This window comes from Lasiodiplodia theobromae (assembly GCF_012971845.1).
Source record: "Lasiodiplodia theobromae strain AM2As chromosome Unknown scaffold_8, whole genome shotgun sequence".
NCBI lineage: Eukaryota > Fungi > Ascomycota > Dothideomycetes > Botryosphaeriales > Botryosphaeriaceae > Lasiodiplodia > Lasiodiplodia theobromae.
Window position 1 is genome coordinate 1,161,888 of NW_023336574.1, and position 20,036 is coordinate 1,181,923.

Consider the following 20,036-nt stretch of genomic DNA (forward strand, 5'->3'; position numbering starts at 1 on the left):
TCTCCATGTTGGCCCCGGTCTTCTCTATTGACTATGACGAGATTACTTGTGGACGACCAACCGGAAACAGAAATGCAAACGCGTTCTCATGCCCCTGATTGGCTGTCCGCAGCTTGGCAACCCAAAGCCAAGAGAGGCCATACAGTACAGTCCCCATGCACTATGGACAATTCGCAAGCCTAACACGAAGCAATGTGCGTCTGAAACCCCTCTATTGTATCTCTCTACTGCTCTGATATAGCTACCTGTTCGCTAATATAGGGCCCGCTATTGAGATACGCGATTCTTATCGTCATTTCCCTTTTTTTTTTCTCAGCACAACGCTACCAAGTACCCATTTGGAACAAGACCATAGCACCCGGCGCTTTTCGTTCTCATTCGTTAAGATTCTTGCGTGAAATCAGCTCCCGATTCTTCACCGAACTTTTCCGCGCACGACCGTTTAATCCTCAATCACCTCCCCAAACCCACACTCTTCCACATCCTTCACTACTTCATCATCCCAACTCTGTCCCCCCACCACTATTTCCCCACCCATAACCGTTGAAAATGCATGGGCCATCCCCGAATCCCCCTCAAAGAAGCACCTACCCCACACCTCGTCCCTTGGCAACCTCCACTCCCTCCCAACCCATCCTGCCATTCTCCTCTTCCAGTCCTCTGCCAGCAAAAACGCCTCCGTATATTCCACCCCCTGCACCCTCAGGGCCTTCCTCAACCGTAACAAGTCCTGGACAAACCGAAGGTGCATCAGCTCCTGCCTCGGCCTGCACCCGTTCTTCCACTTCAGCACCATGCCGTCCAGCCTCTCCATCCAAGCCTCCCTCCCTCGGCTGCGCTCCACGGACGTGAGGACGACTTGGTAAGACCACGCCGAGCAGCCGCCTCCTCCTCCCCTATTGTTGCGATTACTATCCCCCCCAAGTCTCAAAGGCATCAGGAAAAACCTCCCTTCCGCCCACGCCGCCGCCACGCGCTTGCTCATCGGGATGACGTTCCGGACGTCTGCAGCCACGAACGTCCTGTCGCGCTTGCGGCGCTCGATGATAGGTGCGGCTGAGAGCTCGGTGAGGGGAAGGTAGGTCTTTTCGACGGGGCACCAGGCGTGCGTGTAAGAGGGCAGGCCTGGGGCGATGCCAAGGGTGGTTAGTGTCACGGGGAAGTCCTGTGCCACCGCGGCCGCGAAGGTGACCTTTTCGTTGTCGTCGTCGTCGTCATCGTCATCGTAGTCGTAGTCGTTGCGGCCAGAAGCAGCAGTAGTGGTTTTGTGGGACATTTCAGCCACACCCTTGCCGTGGCCGTAGAACGCAACGCATGCCCTGAGCCACGGATCGTCGTTGCGGCCAAACCAGCTGCTGGCTCGATGGTTGAATATGCGCGGCGCCGTCACCATGATGCGTAGCGTGCGTGCTTGTAGCATGGGATTGGTGCCGAAGGCGGTCAGCGTCTCGAGCAAGGAGGACTCCTGGCGGCGGATGGAGTGGATTTGTGCGGCGTTGAGGCTGGCGGCATCGCTGAGGGTCTTGTAGAGGCGGAGGAAAGTGATGAAGCGGGCATCATCTACTCTATCTTCCTCGCAGGGCGAGACAAACTCGCTGCTGTGACCTCGGTCATCCCTTGCTCCGGTGGCGTCACCAGTAGTCGTGGCTGAGGACGGGCTGACTTCGCCAGTGTCACGAGGTACGGTGATTTCAATCGAAATGGAACCGATCACCCGTTTTATGAGGTCGAGCTGTTTGAATATCTGGAATCGTTCTCTGTGGAGCTCGTCGGTCGTGTCGTGGAGGAGCTGATTGACCCGTGAGTGCATTGAGAAGCGGAGGACGGGTTGATCCGGCCTGTTCATGGTTGCACTGGACATTGGCTCTCCCATGGTGCTATAGTTGCTAATAGATAGAGTAGGTTCGTAATCGGGGAAGTACTGATGGCGTTGATTGCGCAAGGTGTATTCGGGGACTTGCAAGGAACCGCGGCGTTATAAGTGAATGTGATTTTGACTTTTAACGAGAGTAGTCGACTTCCATCCAGTTGTTGCACCGGCACCGTGGTTGAGCCGTACACATTACCAGCGTCGAGTACCGCCCTCTACCATGGTGTGCGTGTAGCTTTGCTGGACCCTGATACGGCAAAGAAGATCCTTTGGAAAATAGCCAGTTTCAAAGAGTTGTATGCTTAAGCCCCCCAAAGATAATGATAAAATACTCATGCGTTTGAAAAAATGCTTCAGCTTTTCGAGAGGGGCGCAGCTGTTTTGAACGCCTCCAAAGTTCCAAAGCGCTTGTAATTTCCCCTTTCAGGACACTTTGTCATCTTCCTCCTGTCAACCGTCAAGTCCGCACCCCTCTGTTCGTAACCAATAGACGTAAATCCAACGTGGCAGTTAGACTTTTCTCTGCGCTGATGCCGTGAAAGTTTTCACGCGCCTCACTCACTCCGTAATGGTTAGTATGCAAGGCGAGGCCTCTACGCCTCCTCCCCACCTGCCGCCTCCTCGTCCCCCTCATCCCCATCAAGATCATCCATATGTTCCCTTGCCCACGGACTCTTCTCCCTCAACACTCTGCCGTACCTGCTCCACACGAACGGAATCGGCACCAACACCAGCGCCAGCCCGGCCAAGATCGTGCTTGCCCACTGATACCCCAGCTGCGTGAACATGCTGTGCGCGAAGAGCGGGAATGCGGCGCCGAACAGGTTTCTGATGAGGCCGATGCCGGCGAGCGCCGAGGCAGAGTACACCTTGTACGAATCCTCGGTGTAGGTGAATGTCATGAGGATAAGCGTGTAGAAGGACCAGCCCCAGAGTGCCGAGGCCAAGACTGGGATGAGTGGGTGAATGCTAGGAGAAGTGGTCCAAGCAAACCAGAGAAGAGAAATAGGAAAAGCTGCGGTAGGTTAGTATTTGTTTTCACCATTTTCGAGGGGAAAAAAGCATGTATCAGGGCCCAACTTACCAATAGCAGCCAATTTCCCCATCTGGACTCGCGCCTCCGGCACATTCTTGCCTCCAGACTCATGGACCTTTCTCTGATAATACTTCTCTTGCCAGATGTTTGTGACGGGACCGAGGCTGATACCAACACAGATACCGAGGAAACATATTCCTACACCGATAGTGTCGAATCCATGGCCTTGCCCGAAGACAAGAACAAATGCCGTATTGAACAGGAAACTCAAACCGTACAGATAGCCATTATAAAGGGCAGCGAACGCGATGATAGCCTCAGATGCCAGAAATCTGAACGGTCTTGTAAGAGTGACAGTGAAAAGCTCCTTGACGCCTCTCTTCTTCAGGTGATCCGGAACGTCAATGTTGCTCGTGTGGTTCAGCTTACGTGCCTTTTCTGCACGCTGGGAAAGAACAATGCTATGCCGAGTCTCACCGCAGAAGAGTAGGGACGCCGTCATGATGGCCCAAAGGCCGCCGTTGATGCCGAGAAGAGCCCAGAAAACGTCGCGCCAACCCCGGCTTTGGGCAACGAAAGACATCAGAAAGAATCCAGTAGGTGAGCCAGCAGTAGCTGCCCAGAGGTAGAGAGACATCGCTGGGCCCGTGTCGTGCGGATGGTAGAGATCGGCAATTGTACCACCGAAGTTTGCTGAGGAAACGTAAATAAACTAGTCTGTGAACAGGGGAAATTCATCAAACCTATCGTTACACTAGCACTGTATCCAGACAATACTCGGATGGGAATGAAAAATGCGAGGCTCGGTGCCAAAGCTGATGCCGCAAGGCAGCACAGAAAAATAAAGTAAGAGTATATGTAAATCGGGCGCCTTCCGTAGTACTATATTTTTGTTAGAATTGCACGTCCTCTAGCAATATTAGGAGGATCATACCTCAGAAAGAGGTGCCCTGCTTATAGTTAGAGAATCAAATCTACGGTGGAATGGCTAATCAGACTCACAAAGTCATCGGCCCAAATGCCAGACCCAGCACGTAGAGGGACAACCCCAACGTCCCTGCCTCAGGCGACAAACCCCAGTCTTCGGCAAACTTCTTGCTGGCTGGTGAGAAGCCGGACGCGCCCCAGCTGACCGAAAGGTCAATGATGAGGATGGGCCCGATCATAAGCCATTTTTTCCACCTGGGCCAATTTCGAGGGTCCTCCGGGTCTCCAGGCGCGAAATGCACGACACCGTGGACGGCACCATCGTGCCCCTGGGTGTCTTGGGCTTTGCTACTGCTGATGCCGTAGCTCGGCGCATCGTTGCTGGACGCAAGCAGCGGCTGGGTGCTGTCGGCGTCGGTTGCCATTGCGGACGAGCTTACGGCCAGATGGGCTCAGACTCGCAAATGCAGAGAATTTCGACGGCTGCTGAAAGACTGTGGGGTCGCGATCGGTGACTTCTGTATGGACCCGGGTGGTTGGAGGTGGATGAGTGATGCGCTTCCCCACTGTTGCACAGACACACTGAGATAAGGCTTTGTGATGTGCACTTTATAGCCCGATCCGGTTACCCTGGTTCTTGAAAGACCTCAGCACGATGACGTGCGCAGTTGCGAAGCGAGAGATGCGGCGCTTGCAATGCTGAAACGGTGAAGAGAGAAGAAGAGGTCCACCATGGTGTCAGAAGGTTGAAATATGATGCGATTGTTGGGGCTAGTCGTAGTTGCACTGACGCGGGGGCGGTAGCGTATCAGTTGCGTTGATGACCTGGTCAAGTGACGTTGGAGGAACGGTAGCGCGACAACCTCAACCGAGGGTGGGCGGTGATTCGCTAGATAGCTACATGTTGGCTGCAGCACCAAAAGCACACGAGCCTATCAAGAAACAGCCCCACGACTAGTAAATCTATCTGTAATAGTGCCTTATACAAACGTGCGTAGATTCTCGGGTGGAACGTCAAGCCGACTACGATACCCGCAGGTATCATGTACACGAGAAAGTGTATACGCGAACGCCTACATCCTGTCAAATCACCGACAATGAGCGCAACAGATCCGAAGAAGAAAAAATGCAGTCCGGTAGTGCCTCCTCACGCGCTACGTATGAATGCGCAGATTGATGAATAAACCGCAACTCCGAACACCTCGCGTCCCGCCTTGATGCATGCCTTTCCCCATAGTTACCCCACGATAGCCTTCATACTCAGCTGCTCCAAAAAGCCACTCAGATCTTCTTTTCTCACCTCCACAACGCAGTGCTCAAAGCTATCGACTTTGACGCGTGCACCCGTCTCCTCAATGACCTCCTGGAACGCGAGCCCAAATCGATTTCGCCCAGCACTTCTTCTCTTCCCCTCGTCCATCTCGTCTTCCTCATCCTCGCTCTCACTCTCACTGCTGTCCTCCTCCTCCGTCTCGATGTCCTCGTCGTCGTCGTCCACTTCCTCCCCATTGGCAAGCCGCCTCTCAAACGCCTTTTGCCTCTCCGCTGCCTTCTCCTTTCTTCTCGCCTCGCGCTTCTCCTCTTTTTTCTTCTGGCGCTCTGCCCGCCTCTTCTCCTTCTCCTTGCTTTGGACAGTCGTGCCACCGCCGCCGAGACCGACAACGACATATACGCCACGGGCCTCGTCCAGACCCGCCATCACCAGTTCGTTGCCGCCGCCCCGTCCCTTCTTACCCTCCATCTCCTGCACCGCTTCCGCAACCCATAGCGCCAGCTTGACGAGTGCACCAGCGTGCGTGAAAAGTGGTGCATCCGGCCCTTCCTTTACGACCGCCATGCGGAACGCGCGGAGATGGCGGATCTGGTGTTTGGCGATGAGCGCGGTGCCGGTGCGGAGGATGGCCCGGTGAAGATGTTGTGCGATGGGGATGTGTTGGGTGATGAGGCTGGGAGAGGTGAGAGAGTCGTATGCGGTCCAGAACCGGGAGGAAATGGCGTCCTGGGCGGCTTCATCGTCGAATTTGGGGGCGTCGGGCAGGAAACCTTGGCTGCCGGAACTGTCCAACGATTGTGGAGTGGGCGGTAACTGCGGTGAAGAATGTGATAAGCCAGCTCCAGTTGCGTTGCTATTGGACCCAACTTCGAGAATTGCACCAAGCACAACCCCGACGTCTACCGCCGAAAGACATGCTTTCCAGCCCCAACAACGAACGAAGCCCCACCCTTCTTTTCCGCCACCTCGTTCTGCTGCTTCGGGTACTAGGCCGTCAAGTCCGTATACGGGAGCGAATTTGAGAAGTCGCTCTCGTAAACCGCGCTTTAATTCCATGTCCATGTGAGTGTAGCTCTGCTTACACTGAGTCAGACTGACTCCCATCTTTGCCAGAAGTTTGTGGAGACGCCGGCGTCCCTGGTCTGACCAAAGATGGAGTTTTGCAGAAAGATACGGCGAATGAAGCATGCTATCATACAAGCTCCAATGCCTGATGAGCAAGAAACGGGGTTCTGGTGAAAGACGGATAGACATGTCTGTTGGTGAGCGAGCATGTGTCGGAATGACTCCGCCTGATTCTCCTAAGCTCATCTCGCGGGCGATGTCTTTTGGGTCGGTTGGGTTTAGACGCCGTACTTCGTCTTGGAGAAGAGCTCGGATTCGATCGCCTCTTGAGCCGTGCCAGCCTTGCTTCGAAGATGATGACAGGCCCATTCCGGTTGGTGTCCGGCCATATAGTTCCAAGCTGCTGACTCCGACAATTGCTTGCCACAGTAGGTCGTTATCTTCTCGGCCAAGCTCTGATGCAAGACTGTACACAATAGAGGATACGGGCTCCGAGTACGACGTGCCTAGCGAGTAGTACTTGTCCAAGACACGGTTGTGCTGCTCACGGAGCTTGAGCAAGCGGCGACGGAGTGTTTTCGCCGAAGGCTGCTTTTCTGCTGGTGGAGAGACTGAGCGACTTATGGAATCTGAGCGTGAAAAATCGGAGGAGTTTGCTGTGACAAGTAGGCCGCGGCGGGGAGGTCGAGAAGGTGAAGATGGAATCGGCGTCGACTGAACCTGTTAGCAAGCCGCTTGAGTACCGGATACGCGGAGCATCCTACCGAATTACTTCTCCGCCTCTGGGCTGGTCGCTCTTCCTCATCGTCGCCTTCACTCTCCTCATCATCATCGCCCCACGATTTTCTTTTGCGGCTCATTTGACCTGATATAGGTGGTGCTTCCTCGCCGGTGTTCTCCTCTGTGTCGCTCTCGTCATCATCAAAGTCCACCCCGTCAAGCTCCGGCATCTGCTCCAAGGCAGTATATGCCTCTCTTTCACGCTCAAGCTCCTCTTCGATGTCCCCATCATCGAAGACTACGATGCCCCCCTTCCCAGGCTTGTAGGAGCGCAAGATCCTGCCACGTTCTACCCCTGGAACTTTCGTCGGGAGATCATTTTCTTCCGAAGCCGTGTCTCCTCGCCCGCCAAAGACGTTGCTCAGATTCCATGGTCGTCGAGCGTCCATAACCCAGATCTCAACACCGCCGAAGTCTGTGCCATCCTGTCCCTCTAACCCTAGCAGGTTCTCAAGATCGACCAATCCTCCGACGCCCAAACACACGACGACACCTCCACTGCCGCCATCACTGATGCGCATAGGACGGACCAAATCTTGACCGGCCTTTGCAAGATCATTGTAACCGGCGATGGGCTGGATTTTATGGGGAATGTAATCTCGTTTCAGAAGTGCGGTGAGGATGCGGCAGGCACATAGTGCGTCAGGCTCGAGGGAGACGAGGAGGAGAACAGGCGGAGAGAGCGGATGTGTTGTGTGGAGAAGATGAGTGTAAAGGTGCCCGATCAGTGTCCTCGGAAGGTACATGGTGGTGAATTGTGAGGCCGTTCAGACGTGTCGAAAAGGACGGAAGATGTCGCAAAAGGCGGCTCGAATAGGTCTATGGCGTGAAGAATGGCGTAGGCGCGGGATTGCTTCGCATAAGACGCGCTCCAAGACGCGTCGGGGCTGGCCAGGGATTCTAGGCGGTGCAGAACATGACGTGAGGCGCTCGAAAATGCCAATGCTGCGTAAAATGCTGGCGCTGTGGATATGCAAAACAATAGCGGCGGTCGTGGCACGTAAAACGGGCTGGAATCCGTGCAAAGCGGGCAGGGCAGCTCGAGCGTAGGTGTTGAGGCTGGTTGTGCCGCGGAACGTCGCGCCGAGCAGAACAGGCGCGTCGCGTTCCCCGAGTCACGCCGCGTCGGCGGCTCGGGGAAAACTGTCGCCCGTCTGGGCATCTCGCTCTACGCCACACGCTTTCCTATTGCAGCTTGACCTTCCCGCGGATCGCCAGCTGTCTTCGACTTTCAGACAGCGGGAACACGCTACGAGTTTCTGTGTCGGTGGCGCTGTGCACGCACGGGAAATGGTCGAGCTCGTCAGTTTTGACCCTTTCAGCGACACGATGGCGAGCCCTACGTACGCATCTTCAGCGGATGAATTCATGCGGGGTCTTCACCTTGGCATGATGCGTTCGCTTCAATCAAGGTTGCGGTTGGTCCCTGCAACTGCGTGCAGTCTTACGTCTTGCATCAGCAGGGGCTGCGGGCAATCGGAATGCAGACATCTGTGTATAAATTCACGGATGCCCAACGTTCGAATAGAGGATCCAAGGAGGGACCCACCCATGGTGCAGCAGTATCAGGCAGTTCGGCCTCGCACAGCAAGGTCGGCCACGGCCACGACCCCATGACAAAGCTCGCGCGCTCCGATCTCCGGGCTCCGTGCCAAGACGACGGAACGCATCGCGGCCCTAGTCCGTCTCGGTCGCGAAGGACTGTGGCGGCGACTTCCACACTATATTCGCGAATCAAACAGGTTCATCTGATGCAGAGTGGGGAAGGGTCAGGCGCAGTGTCTAGTTGTTGCCTTAGCTCCCGGCCAAGAAATCTTACCACCGACAAGGACTTTTGCAGCCCCTTTGCAATGCGGCGTCGGGAACGGCGATAAGTAAGCACTGATGTGGCTGAGAATCCGACTACGCTGGAGGCTGACACAACACCTCATCCGCCTCAAAAAAGACGTCGCAGGGTTCGTGATGTGACTATGCATCCCTCCGCTTCGTTAGCGAGCCCGAGGCCGAGATTTCGGATTGCAGGAAGTCTCCGTGCGTATCAACCGCCTTTGTCTAGAAGTCGGCGTTTGCTTGGTCCGAGCGACCGAGATGGTCCCAGCTGCTCCTACATTCGCCGTTAGCAAACCAGAAAGGGCACGACTGATCGAATCCCTGGCCTCGGCCGAGCCTGTTGACGAGGCAGATGGGGACCGTACGTCGTAAGGCGATGTTGATCGCGCCATGGGCGCCTGCCGCTCTCCTATAACTACGTTTCGCTGCAACCCATCTCTTGGGATTTCTCTCCACATTCCGCAGCCGTCTCTTTGAAGTCTTGTTTCATCTGCCCATTGTCAACACCATGGCAGGACTTTCATCTTTCTTTCATCGCTCTACAGATCGCATCCACCGCAGCCATGACTTTTGGAACGACAAGAGAAAAGGCTTCGTCATGGCCTCGGTCGTGGCCATGCTTGCACTTAACCTTCTTTTCCTCGCCGATCTCTCTTATTTATACGGCGTCGTCTTCAAAAGCACTTACAGGGTCCACAACTTCAAGATGTTGATGGTTGACTTTGACGGCGGACTCATTGGTCAATCTGTCAACGGCGCCTACCAGCAATTCCAAGGAAACACTTTCCCAACTCTCATCCAGCATGATGTCTCGGAATATCCTACCGAGGCAGACGTGCGCGAGGCGGTGTGCAAGGGACACTACTGGTGAGGCAACCTTTCCATTTTGATTCGGAACATAGTTACTAATGTCCGACCAGGGGCGCAATCTACTCTCATCGTGACGCCAGCAGTCGTCTCTCTGCAGCTCTGGCTGGTGGTGACGCTGCCACCTCCTATAACCCCGCCGACACGGTAACCTATATTTGGAATGGTGCACGGTATCCTTCCTTCTCACAAGGATATGTTCAGTCGAACCTCGCGCAGCTCGCTACTGCCGCTGGCGTTGTCTACCACAAGATCAATGGTACTCGCGCTGCGCAGGCAGTCAACGTCACCGATGCCGCTGCTGTCCAGGCCCTCCTGAACCCCATCCAAGGTGTTGCAGCCCCCATCCAACCCACCACGCACGGCACCCGCGTCTTCTACAACACTGTTGGCGTCATCATGCCCATGTTGATCAACTTCTTCTTCGTCATGGCCTTGAACGGTATTTCGGCGCAGATGCAATTCCTCAGCCGTCTTCCTCGCCTCGACAACTGGATCGCACGCTCGGTGCTTTCTGTCATCTTCACCTTTACAGCCGCTCTAGTCACGACGGCCTTCACATGGGAATACAGGGAATCGTGGGCCGTGAGCGCTGGCGACTTCGCTCTAACTTGGATGGTGCTGTGGCTCTTCATGCACGTTAACTACTACGTATATGACGCGATTACAGCCTTCATTCCCATGACATTCCTTGCCTTCTTCGTCTTTACCTGGATCATCCTCAACGTAGGTGCCGCTGTAGCGCCGTTCGAGTTGACGGCCGGGTTCTACCATTGGAGCTATGCGCTTCCTGCAAAGGAACTTTACGACGTCATGACCTCGATCTGGAGCAAGGGTTGCGCCAATGTCAACTACCGCGCGCTGCCCATTCTTTTCTCATGGTGGCTGGTCGGCACTGTTGTCAGTTTCTTCTCGACTAGGCGGCGCTGCGATGACGCGATGGCCGCGGGGGCGGCAGAGAGGGCGAAGTGGGAGAAGATACTGAGCGGTGATGAGGAGAGGCAAGGAAGGATTGCTACAGCACAGTCCGCAAACGCAGACGTGGAGAAGGGGGAGGAACCGAGCAGAACGCCTAGCACCGCAGCACAGAGCTCTGCTTGAGGGTCGTTTTCATTTGTGTCACATGGCGTTTGGTGTGATTACATGAGAACTGATGAACGGATGAATGAGAGATACCAACAAAAAGTGAATTTTTACTTCAGGCTCTTAAGCAACTGAAGAGATGTAGTACTAGACTTAGATAATATGTACAAACCTCACTTCATATATGTCGCTTTCTTGTAGTTTATACATCTTCCCCTCTTTTGATGTTACGGCCTGCTTGCACAAACTAGTGTGACCAAGACTGTTTTAGTTATTAGATCGACCATACAAGGGTATCTCGCATGCGCTCAATAAAGGAGTAGAGTGGTTGGGATTGGTGGTTTGTTCCGGCCTTCGAGGAGGACGCTCTTCGTCTTTTACACGTGAGGTAGACGAACTCTTCAATACGTACTTATTAAACGGCCATCCGCCGCGCCCTACTACCACCTATCGCGGCGCGCCGCAAATCCTCTCAGACACATCACCATAACACGAGTTTCTTGTTGCAATGATTCATTCAGCAGCTTTCTTCTTCTACATATTACGTATTGGGAGGGAAAGTGAAATAGCAAACATAGCATACTCGCCTAGTTATAAAGCGAGGTGTATTAGTATCAGCCTTGGGAAATGGACAACGGAGGGATAAAAAGAAAGCACCTTCAACCTTCACCATGTAGAGCTATCTTGCTACTTCTTCTTCTTCTTCTTCTTCTTCTTCCTAGCCTCCTTCGTGTCCCTACGGTGTTCCCTCTCCGCGCAAGTGCGGCACACCCAGATCCAATTCCAAATTCGCTCGGCCTTGGGGTCCTTCGTTCTTGACTGGTGGTGCGGGTGTTTGCAGAGCCCGTCTTTCGGTTTCTCAGTCATTCCTGATTTAGGCACTCTCTTCGGCCAGCTGAGCCGACGGAGCTCATGTTCTTTCGTGCGAATCATGCCATGTCTCCTCCACGAGCCATAACAATTATAACATAGCCATTGCTCTAGAGGGCTACCCGAATGAAGGGAATGGAACGTCGTATCTTTCGTCCACTTGCGCTGGCATCGAATGCAAACGATCTTTTCCTTGATTCTTCTTACGCCGGGGGTCCCTTGCGCAATGGATCATAGTTGGTTATAGCCGGGGAGGAAAGCCCTTGGGAGCGTAGGGTTGAATCCTGAGATAAAGCGATTGGTCACGTTGGTAATCCAACTCTTGATGATAGTTGCGTTCAGCAACTTGCATGCAAACGTAGCCGGTACATCCACGGCTCTGAAGAAGATCTGGGATATGCTCTCGTATGCGATGTAGAACACGTTGATTTTCTTGTGGGGCGCATTCCACAGTGATCGAAGGTGACAAACGGTTTTCTTCTGACGTAGCTCATTCTGAAATGGGTAGGATGTTGGTCTGGCCCTCTTGACGTCGTCGTTGTAACTCTTCCAACGGCCAAGGACTCCAAACTGGCCGTTCGCTGATCCGATATACGCCTTCAACTTTTCTTCCAGTTCTGTGATGTAGATGTAATTTCCTGGTAGGCGAAGAACGTGGTCAGAAAGGCGAGGTAAATCTATGATGTCTCGTACATCAAGATCCCGAGTGCCCAGTGCGAGGATGGTACTGTTGGGCATAGCGCCCATCAACTTCTCAGTGAGCTTCTCAACATCCACCCGCATGAAAAAGTTCCAGTATAATTTAATCACCCCCTTCGAGTCAGAATAGTTCCGCACTCGTTGCAGCAGGGTGAGGCAGCTTCAACTGCTGGGTCTGGGATGACGCTTCAGGACGCTGCAAGACGCGGCGGGCCGTAGCAGGGTGAGGCGGCTTCAACTACTGCTAGCAGGGCTCTAGAACATAGCATAACTATGCCCCAGCTCTGCCTTAGAAAAATTAACATATGTGAGTAGTTGAAGCTATCGTCCGGACGTGTATGTAGAATTTTTAATTCGACATTCTCGTCCAGACGATAGCTTCAACTACCCATGACATGAGCAAAATACAAATCCACGCTAGCCATCGGCTGCGAGAGGGGACTGTAGTTGCGTTGACTACAGCAATGTAAAACAAACCGATCTTTAACCAGTGGTGCAGAAGAGCGTCACTACTTCATCTGAGCCATCCGGACCTTTATCAGTATTCGAGACATGCGCATCGTGTTCGTTACGCAAACAGCCATCGGGTGAAGGCGGCCGGGTGCGGTCGAGGGTTTGTTGTGGCGTTCGTGCCATGTGCGACCCCGCTTGACTGACGTACGGGCGGGCGCTAAATCTTCGCGCCCCTCCTCCGACTCATCGGGCGGCGACATCGCAGTGCAAGCTCTTGGCCCGACAGGCAACCTACCTTTTTTCCCCAGCCTCTAACTTTACCACCATCTACCTAGATTAAACGTACGCCATCCACCCACCCCATAGCTCGACCACTAACTCACCGCTCGCTAGCTCTACGTACCCACCCGGCGATCTCGGCGCCCAACCCACGTCTCAGTTTTAGCTTGCACCAGAGCTCGCGTCAGCCGCGACACCAGCACACAACATGGCGAAAGGCGGTAAGGGCGCCGGTGAGAACAGCAAGAAGGCCGCAGGCAATGCGCGCAAGGCCGAGGCCGCGGCCAAGAAGCAGGAGGCCTCCAACAAGGTGAAGGCCGCTGCCGAGGATGCCGAATGGGCAAAGGGTTCGAAGAACAACTCCAAGGCGTAAGTCACCGGCATACAGAACACTCTGAAGGGTGTATGGGCACCTGAGCTAGGCCCCCGAAGCCTAGCGCCGAGTCTTCATGTGTATCTGAAGGTCTGACGTGGTTGGGCGCACAGTGAAGCTGCGGCAGCCAAGAAGGCTGAGGCCGACCGCAAGAAGGCCGAGAAGGACGCTCTGATGCGCGAGGAGGAGGCCTCGCTGCCCAGCAAGGGGCCCTCGAAGAACAAGACGGCACAGAAGAAGACGCGCAGTGGTGGTCTCGACGACGCTCTCGGCGCCTTCGATGCTCCGGCCAAGAAGGGCGCCACCCTCAACGCCTCCGGTATCGACAACGCGCTCGACGCGCTTTCCCTCGGCACTGGCAAGGGCGACGACAAGGTCGACAGGCACCCGGAGCGTCGCTTCAAGGCGGCATATGCGGCGTACGAGGAGCGCAGGCTGGAGGAGCTGAAGGACGACAAGAGCCTTCGCCGCAACCAAAAGATCGAGATGATCTACAAAGAATTCAAAACGCACCCCGACAACCCATTCAATCAAGTCAGCGCCAAGTTCAACTCGACACGCGAAGAGATTTCAGACATCAAGGCGGCAGAGAAGAGCAAGGTGGAGAACCGTCTCGCGGAGAAGTCGTGAGAAAGTCAGGCATCGAGGCGGTGAAGATAGCGTGCCTGTGGCTTTGGACCAGCTTGGCTGTGGCGGATGATTGCCGTGGGGGATCACCAGTTGCTGGGTCAATGGGAAATCATGGCACTGCCGGGAGCTGGTTGCCTGTGAGACTCCACAGTCGATAGCTCGTTGGCGGTGGCGGACCGCGTGATGGTCAGGGAAAAGAGGGTACACTCCAGGCCCTTGGGGAAAATTGCGGAGACTGCCCTGATAACGGAGTTGTCTGTTGTACGGTACTGAATCATCCATGGATAGATCGAAGCATAGAGTTGGAGATCTCCCGTCCCGAGTGGTGGAGCGACGGCCACGCAGCTGCAGCCCTCTACTTGCGCCGCGCGGTGACAACCAGTCGACTCTGAAACAGGGCTGGTTCTGTGTTTCGGCTTCATGTGTTCAACACCATGATTGCGCTGCCCTGCCAACTCATCTTCCTAGGCGCCTCACTTATCTGACGCGAGAGTAAGACAGGCTGGGCTGATACCCAATCGCCATCCTGATTGAAGTTCTAGATTCGTGATGCTGCCCACTGCAGACGAATGCATCTGGCGCTGGTATCAGTCGAGGATAGCCCAGTGATCAGCTCTATCACAAGCACACACGCCCAGCTCTATCAGTCCCTGCAGCAACAGTCAGAACCGGTAGAGGCTGTCCCGCGCAGGGAAAAGCTCGGGCGAGGATGGCAGATCCTGGCGCGCGGCCGGCTCGCACACACCGCATCGACGCACGAGCGCCAGACACGTCCTGCATCTGCTGGCACATCACGCACGGCCGCGCCGGCTGGGTGACGACTGGGTTTTCGGCGCGATAACTCGATTCGCTGATAGGGTCGGGCGTGGATGGCGGGTGAGCGGCACTGTTTGTCAAGAGAATGCATTTGTGAAGGATGTGCTGAGTTGTGTCGAGGATTAATGCAGCAAACGACGCGTGACGCCATACCTAGCTCTGACGTATGGGGACGCACGCTGACCGCCTTCGCACAGCGCGCGCGATGCCATTGCGAAAAGTTGTTGAGTTCTGCAGTCACACAAGGACGGGCAGCAGTGCTAAACACGAAACCCGTCCCGCGCGCTTGTGGCAGCACACTGAGGCTCTTCGATGGGAGCACTACGCGCTGGCGCTTCCGCTGGCGGCTGCCAGGATTCGCGCGCGTGCTCGAGGCCGCCTATGGGCCGCGGCCGTGCTACGCCATGGATTCCCGCTCGTCACAGCGCCCGCCCCGGCAGCGCCCGGCAGGCTGCTGCTGTTGGTGCCCGCAGGGCCGCAACACACTTCGCAGAGGGCAGGCTCGCCGTTGCTGTGCTGTTCGTAGCCCCGGTCGTGTCGGGCGCTGATTGGCGCGCTGCAGGAGCTGGCCCAAGCACCATAGCTTCCGCATGTTGACATCGCCATTTTAACTCGCGCCTGGGATAGTGCAATGGAAGGCATGTTCTGGAGTGTCGCAGCTGTGCCTGCTGGGAGCATAATTATTAACTGTACGCGCCTCCCTCCTGCCTTTTTCACATCCCGCTCCGTCAGAGTTCTGCTGTTGTGCAGTGCGCCGACGTTCACCACCAGTACGTATATCTATGTACCGCGAGGGCCGTGCGGACCCTTGACCCGCCGCAAATCAACATGACCAGCCTGTGGAAAGGCCGGCGCAGCTCCGAGTAAGCCATCCACCCACCCGCCCCGGCGCTATCCACCGTCACTCCACAGAGACAGCACGCCAGCAAATTTTTCTTCTCCTTTCCCGCCTTTTCTTCCCCTCTTCCCGCTCCTCTCTTCCCTGCACTATCTTCCCTTTCCCCTCCCCCCCACGCGTTGCCGCGGTCTTCGTTTGTTTACTTATCCCCGTAAACAGCACCCCGGAGGAGGCTCGCCCGCAAATCACTCGCAGACCCTCCAAGAAGATCATCGAGGACATCGAGAAGGGCACTTCACGCGCCGTTCGCAAATTTGAAAACGTCCGCCGCCGAGAGAGCGTGAAGCGCGATCGGGCCAACCTCAGCACCATCCTTTCTGTGGGCGACCAGTTCGAGCAGCAGGTAGACCAGCAGCTTGCCCAGTCCGGAGGTCCAGTGCGCCAGCCCTCGACCTCGAAGCGCGAATCGCCGTCTAGAGCGTCACCGTCAAGCAGTCGCTCCCAGCACTCCATCCAACCAGAGACCTTCACCGCCCAGCAGCCCCGCAGAGCAAAACTTGAGCGAGCTGCCGTCTCAGATACACACGCCCTACAGGCCGCCCAGTACGACGGCTCGTCCGACAAAAAGCCCTCGCAACCTAAGCGCAACATGTTCCGCTACTTCTTCGGTGGCACCGCACAGCCCGAGAAGCCCGAGACTGCCGACGATGCACCCCGCAGCGACTCGCTGGTCAGCGAGGCTGAGGAGCTGAGGAGACAGTTGAGCGAGATGGAGAAGCAGCTCGAGAAGACAAACGATCAGCTGGGCGCTCGCGACGCTGAGGTCAGCACCCTGCAGCACCGCGCCGAGGAGCTCGCCGCCGACTACAAGATCAAGGAGACTGCCCTCATGCAGCAGAAGGCTGCGCTCGAGGAGCACATGGTCAGCGTCGTGGTGCAGCAGATCACCGATGCCCGGAAGGCCGAGAGGGATTCCGTCAAGGAGGGCTGTGAGCAGGAGTATCAGTCCAAGCTGGTAAGTTTACCTTTCTATCTTTCGGAAGCGGGGGAATCCGGTTACCTGACAGTGTGCCCTGGCAGGATGCTATCCAGCACGAGCACGAGGCCAAGATCACCGCTCTCATCCGCGACCACGACGTAACAAAGTCCACCACCGAGAAGCTCAAGGCTGACTTGGACTCCCAAATCGAAAAGCTGAAGTCTGACCTGGCCGATGCTTCCGAGAAGCACCAGGCAGCTGAGAGCAAGGCTACGCAAGCCGAGTCGGAGCTCGCCGCCCTGCGTGAGGAATCGGAGAAGGCTGTCGTGGAGGCCAACGCCGCGAAGGAGGCTCTCAAGGCCGAGTTGGAGGAGAAGATCGCCTCTATTGCTACTGAGCTCGCTGCCGCACAGTCGGATCTCTCTGCTGCCCGCGCCGAGGCCGCTGAGCATGCCGAGAAGCACGACACCCTGCAGGCTGAGTCCACCCGTCTCCAGGAGGAGGCCGCTGCCACCAGCGCCAAGCTCGACGAGCAGATTAAGGCTCTTTCCGCTGACCTCGAGGCCGCTAAGAACGATGTTGAGTCTGCTGGCAACGAGAAGAGCGAGGCTGCCGCCAAGGCTATCGAGGAGGCCCAGGCCGCCGCCGAGTCCTTGAAGACCCAGATCGCCACCCTGGAGGAGGAGCTGTCTGCTGTCAAGTCCAACTCCGAGAAGCTTGAGCAGGAGTACGAGGCCCACAAGGAATCTTCTTCCGCCGCCTCCGCCGAGGCCCAGGCTCAGCTTGAGAATGGCGCAAAGGAGCTTGATGAACTGCGTCACAAGCTGACCGAGGCCGAGGCCGGTCTTGCGGAGAAGCAGGCTGCTCTCGAGAGCGTCCAGTCTGAGCTCGCCGACAAGAGCGTCGAAGTCGCCAGCCTTGTTGCTTCTCTCGAGACCGAGAGGAACGCCCACACTGAAACGAAGGGCATTCACGAGTCTGAGGTTTCCGCCCACGGCGAGACCAAGGCCGCCCACGAGGCTTCCCAATCCAAGATCGCCGAGCTCGAGGCTCAGATTGCCAAGGCTGAGGAGTCTGTGACCGTCATCAGCGAGCTTGAGGCCAAGGTCGCTGCTCTGGAGGCTGCCAAGGCCGAGGCCGAGAGCAAGGTCGCCGAGCTCGAGAGCCAGGTTGAGTCTGCTAAGGCCGACGCTGAGGCCGCTAACGCCAAGGTTTCTGAGCTCGAGGCCACTGCCGCCGAACTTGAGTCCGCCAAGGCCGCTGCTGAGGCCAAGGTCTCTGAGCTCGAGGGCAAGATCCCCGAGCTTGAGGCCAAGGTTGAGGAACTCACAAAGGAAATCGAGGGCCACGCCGCCACCAAGACCGAGCTCGAGAGCAAGGTTGAGGAGCTGAACAAGACGGTTGAGGAACATGTCGCCAGCAAGTCCGAGATCGAGGCTAAGGTTGCGGAACTCACCCAGGAGGTTGAGGCCCACGCTTCTGCGAAGTCCGAGCTCGAGAGCAAGGTCGCGGAGCTCAACAACGCCATTGAGGAGCACACCGCTTCCAAGGCCGAAGTGCAGACCAAGCTCGACGAACTCACCAAGGAGATTGAGTCAAACAGCTCCAGCAAGTCTGAGCTCGAGGCTAAGATCGAGGAGCTTAACAAGGCTGTTGATGAGCACACTTCCAGCAAGGCTGAGGTCGATGCCAAGGTCGAGGAGCTCACCAAGGAAATCGAGGCGCACACTTCGGGCAAGTCGGAGCTTGAGAGCAAGATCGAGGCTCTTTCCAAGGAAGTCGAGTCCCACGCCAGCGAGAAGACCGAGCTTGAGGCCGCCCACAACCAGACCAAGACCGACCTCGAGGCCGCTCAGGCCGAGCACACCGCCGCCAAGGAACAGCTCACCTCGCTTGAGTCCCTGCTCAAGGAGGTCCAGGACGCTAAGGACGCTTCCGCTGCCACCATCGCTGAGATCGAGGAGAAGGCCAAGGCCGCCGAGGAGCGTTCTGTTGCTGCTGAGGAGGCCCTCAAGAAGGCTGAGGAGTCCCACGCTGAGGAGCTCGCCGGCCTGAAGAGCGCTCAGGAGGCTCAAGAGCAGCTTGAGAAGGACGTTGCTGCTGCCAACGAGGCGAAGGCTGCCCTTGAGACTGAGCTCGCCGAGACCAAGGTCCAGCTCGATGAGGTCAAGGAGCAGGCTTCCCAAATTGAGCAGCTGAAGCAGGACATCTCTGCCGCCGAAACTGAGAAGGCCTCGCTCAACGAGAAGCTCGCCGACGCTGAGGCTAAGCAGAAGGAGGCTGAGAGCAAGGTCGAGGCTGCTGAGCAGGCCAAGTCTGAGGCTGACGCTAAGGTGCAGAAGGCTGAAGAGGAGGCCCAGTCCGCTACTGCCAAGATTTCTGAGCTCGAATCTCAGCTTTCTGCTGCTCAGGCCGATGCCGCCAAGGTTGCTGATCTCGAGTCCCAGCTCACCGCTGCTAACGAGGCCAAGTCTGCCGCTGAGGCAGAGGTCAACTCTCTCAAGGAAGAGGCTGCCGGCGCAGCTGGCAAGCTCGAGGCCGCTGAGCAGGCCAAGGCCGATGCGGAGAAGAAGTTCGAGACCGCGGAGGAGCAGATCAAGAAGGCTGATGCCGAGAAGGAGGCGCTTGAGGAGAAGCTTGACGCTACGCAGGCTGCCCACGAGAAGCTTGCCAAGAAGTACGAGTCCGTCCTGGAGGCCAAGGACAAGGCCGACGCGAGGCTGAAGGAGCTTGAGAGTAGCCCTTCGGAGCAGACCAACGGCGCCAGCGACGAGGCCAAGCCCGAGGTTGCGGCTGCATAAAAAAAGAAAAGAAAAAAGGAAAAGGGTTCCACGGCTTACATTCACGATACTGACGAAGAGCTTCGAGACGGTGACGCTTGTATGATTGAACGAAACGGTTTCTGAAGAGTTCCTTTGGCGGCTTTTGGGGGATCGGGACGTTTGGGTCGGACCACGGTTTTTGGAGGGCCGGTTTTTGCTTCTACGGATGGGTTTTCTATTTCCTCGTTTATCGGCACCAGTCTTCCTCCTACTGCTACCACCAGTACCTCTCGAAAGAGAGCGGTTGACATTGTCAGCATTAGCACGTTGGGCTCCTGTTTGAGAGCCAAATTTTCACATTGCATTGCTTGCGAATTCACCCCCTGCATCACCTCGTTCCGAGTCCGTAACACTCATACCCTAGATCGTCTGCTTTGCTTTTATTCGCGCGCTCTACCTCCCCTACCGCTGTTTTTGCGTCGCAACTTCTTTCTGTGTCAATTTGCATTGCAAAAGCGTGTATTTGGCACAGCATTGAGATGAGTGTTTTTGGTGCTGAGCAATCAGATGGTGCGCTTCGTAGTTTTTGCTTCGGTCTGGCGTTGC

General features: G+C 56.0%; 6 protein-coding genes across 6 annotated transcripts; 3 read left to right on the top strand and 3 right to left on the bottom strand.

Annotated features, from left to right (window-relative positions):
- Positions 1–442: 442 nt before the first annotated feature.
- On the bottom strand, positions 443–1,861 carry LTHEOB_3358 (MFS multidrug transporter; the record flags this gene model as incomplete). The annotated part of the gene is made up of 1 exon (XM_035512272.1): positions 443–1,861. The coding sequence occupies one exon, from the start codon at positions 1,859–1,861 to the stop codon at positions 443–445; it is 1,419 nt and encodes a 472-aa protein (XP_035363251.1).
- Positions 1,862–2,463: 602 nt separating this feature from the next.
- LTHEOB_3359 (MFS multidrug transporter) lies at positions 2,464–4,258 on the bottom strand (the record flags this gene model as incomplete). The annotated part of the gene is made up of 3 exons (XM_035512273.1): positions 2,464–2,885; positions 2,955–3,469; positions 3,909–4,258. 3 exons carry the CDS (start codon positions 4,256–4,258, stop codon positions 2,464–2,466), a joined length of 1,287 nt encoding a protein of 428 aa, XP_035363252.1.
- An 812-nt stretch (positions 4,259–5,070) lies between these two features.
- On the bottom strand, positions 5,071–7,697 carry LTHEOB_3360 (DNA replication initiation factor CDC45; the record flags this gene model as incomplete). Its single annotated transcript, XM_035512275.1, has 3 exons — positions 5,071–5,919; positions 6,463–6,885; positions 6,936–7,697. The coding sequence occupies 3 exons, from the start codon at positions 7,695–7,697 to the stop codon at positions 5,071–5,073; spliced, it is 2,034 nt and encodes a 677-aa protein (XP_035363253.1).
- A 1,592-nt stretch (positions 7,698–9,289) lies between these two features.
- LTHEOB_3361 (Nitrosoguanidine resistance) lies at positions 9,290–10,749 on the top strand (the record flags this gene model as incomplete). Its single annotated transcript, XM_035512276.1, has 2 exons — positions 9,290–9,648; positions 9,702–10,749. The coding sequence occupies 2 exons, from the start codon at positions 9,290–9,292 to the stop codon at positions 10,747–10,749; spliced, it is 1,407 nt and encodes a 468-aa protein (XP_035363254.1).
- A 2,491-nt stretch (positions 10,750–13,240) lies between these two features.
- LTHEOB_3362 (Coiled-coil domain containing protein) lies at positions 13,241–14,035 on the top strand (the record flags this gene model as incomplete). The annotated part of the gene is made up of 2 exons (XM_035512277.1): positions 13,241–13,401; positions 13,519–14,035. 2 exons carry the CDS (start codon positions 13,241–13,243, stop codon positions 14,033–14,035), a joined length of 678 nt encoding a protein of 225 aa, XP_035363255.1.
- A 1,644-nt stretch (positions 14,036–15,679) lies between these two features.
- Positions 15,680–19,469, top strand: LTHEOB_3363 (RNA polymerase rpb1 c-terminal repeat domain-containing protein; the record flags this gene model as incomplete). The annotated part of the gene is made up of 3 exons (XM_035512278.1): positions 15,680–15,714; positions 15,909–16,704; positions 16,770–19,469. The coding sequence occupies 3 exons, from the start codon at positions 15,680–15,682 to the stop codon at positions 19,467–19,469; spliced, it is 3,531 nt and encodes a 1,176-aa protein (XP_035363256.1).
- Positions 19,470–20,036: the final 567 nt, after the last annotated feature.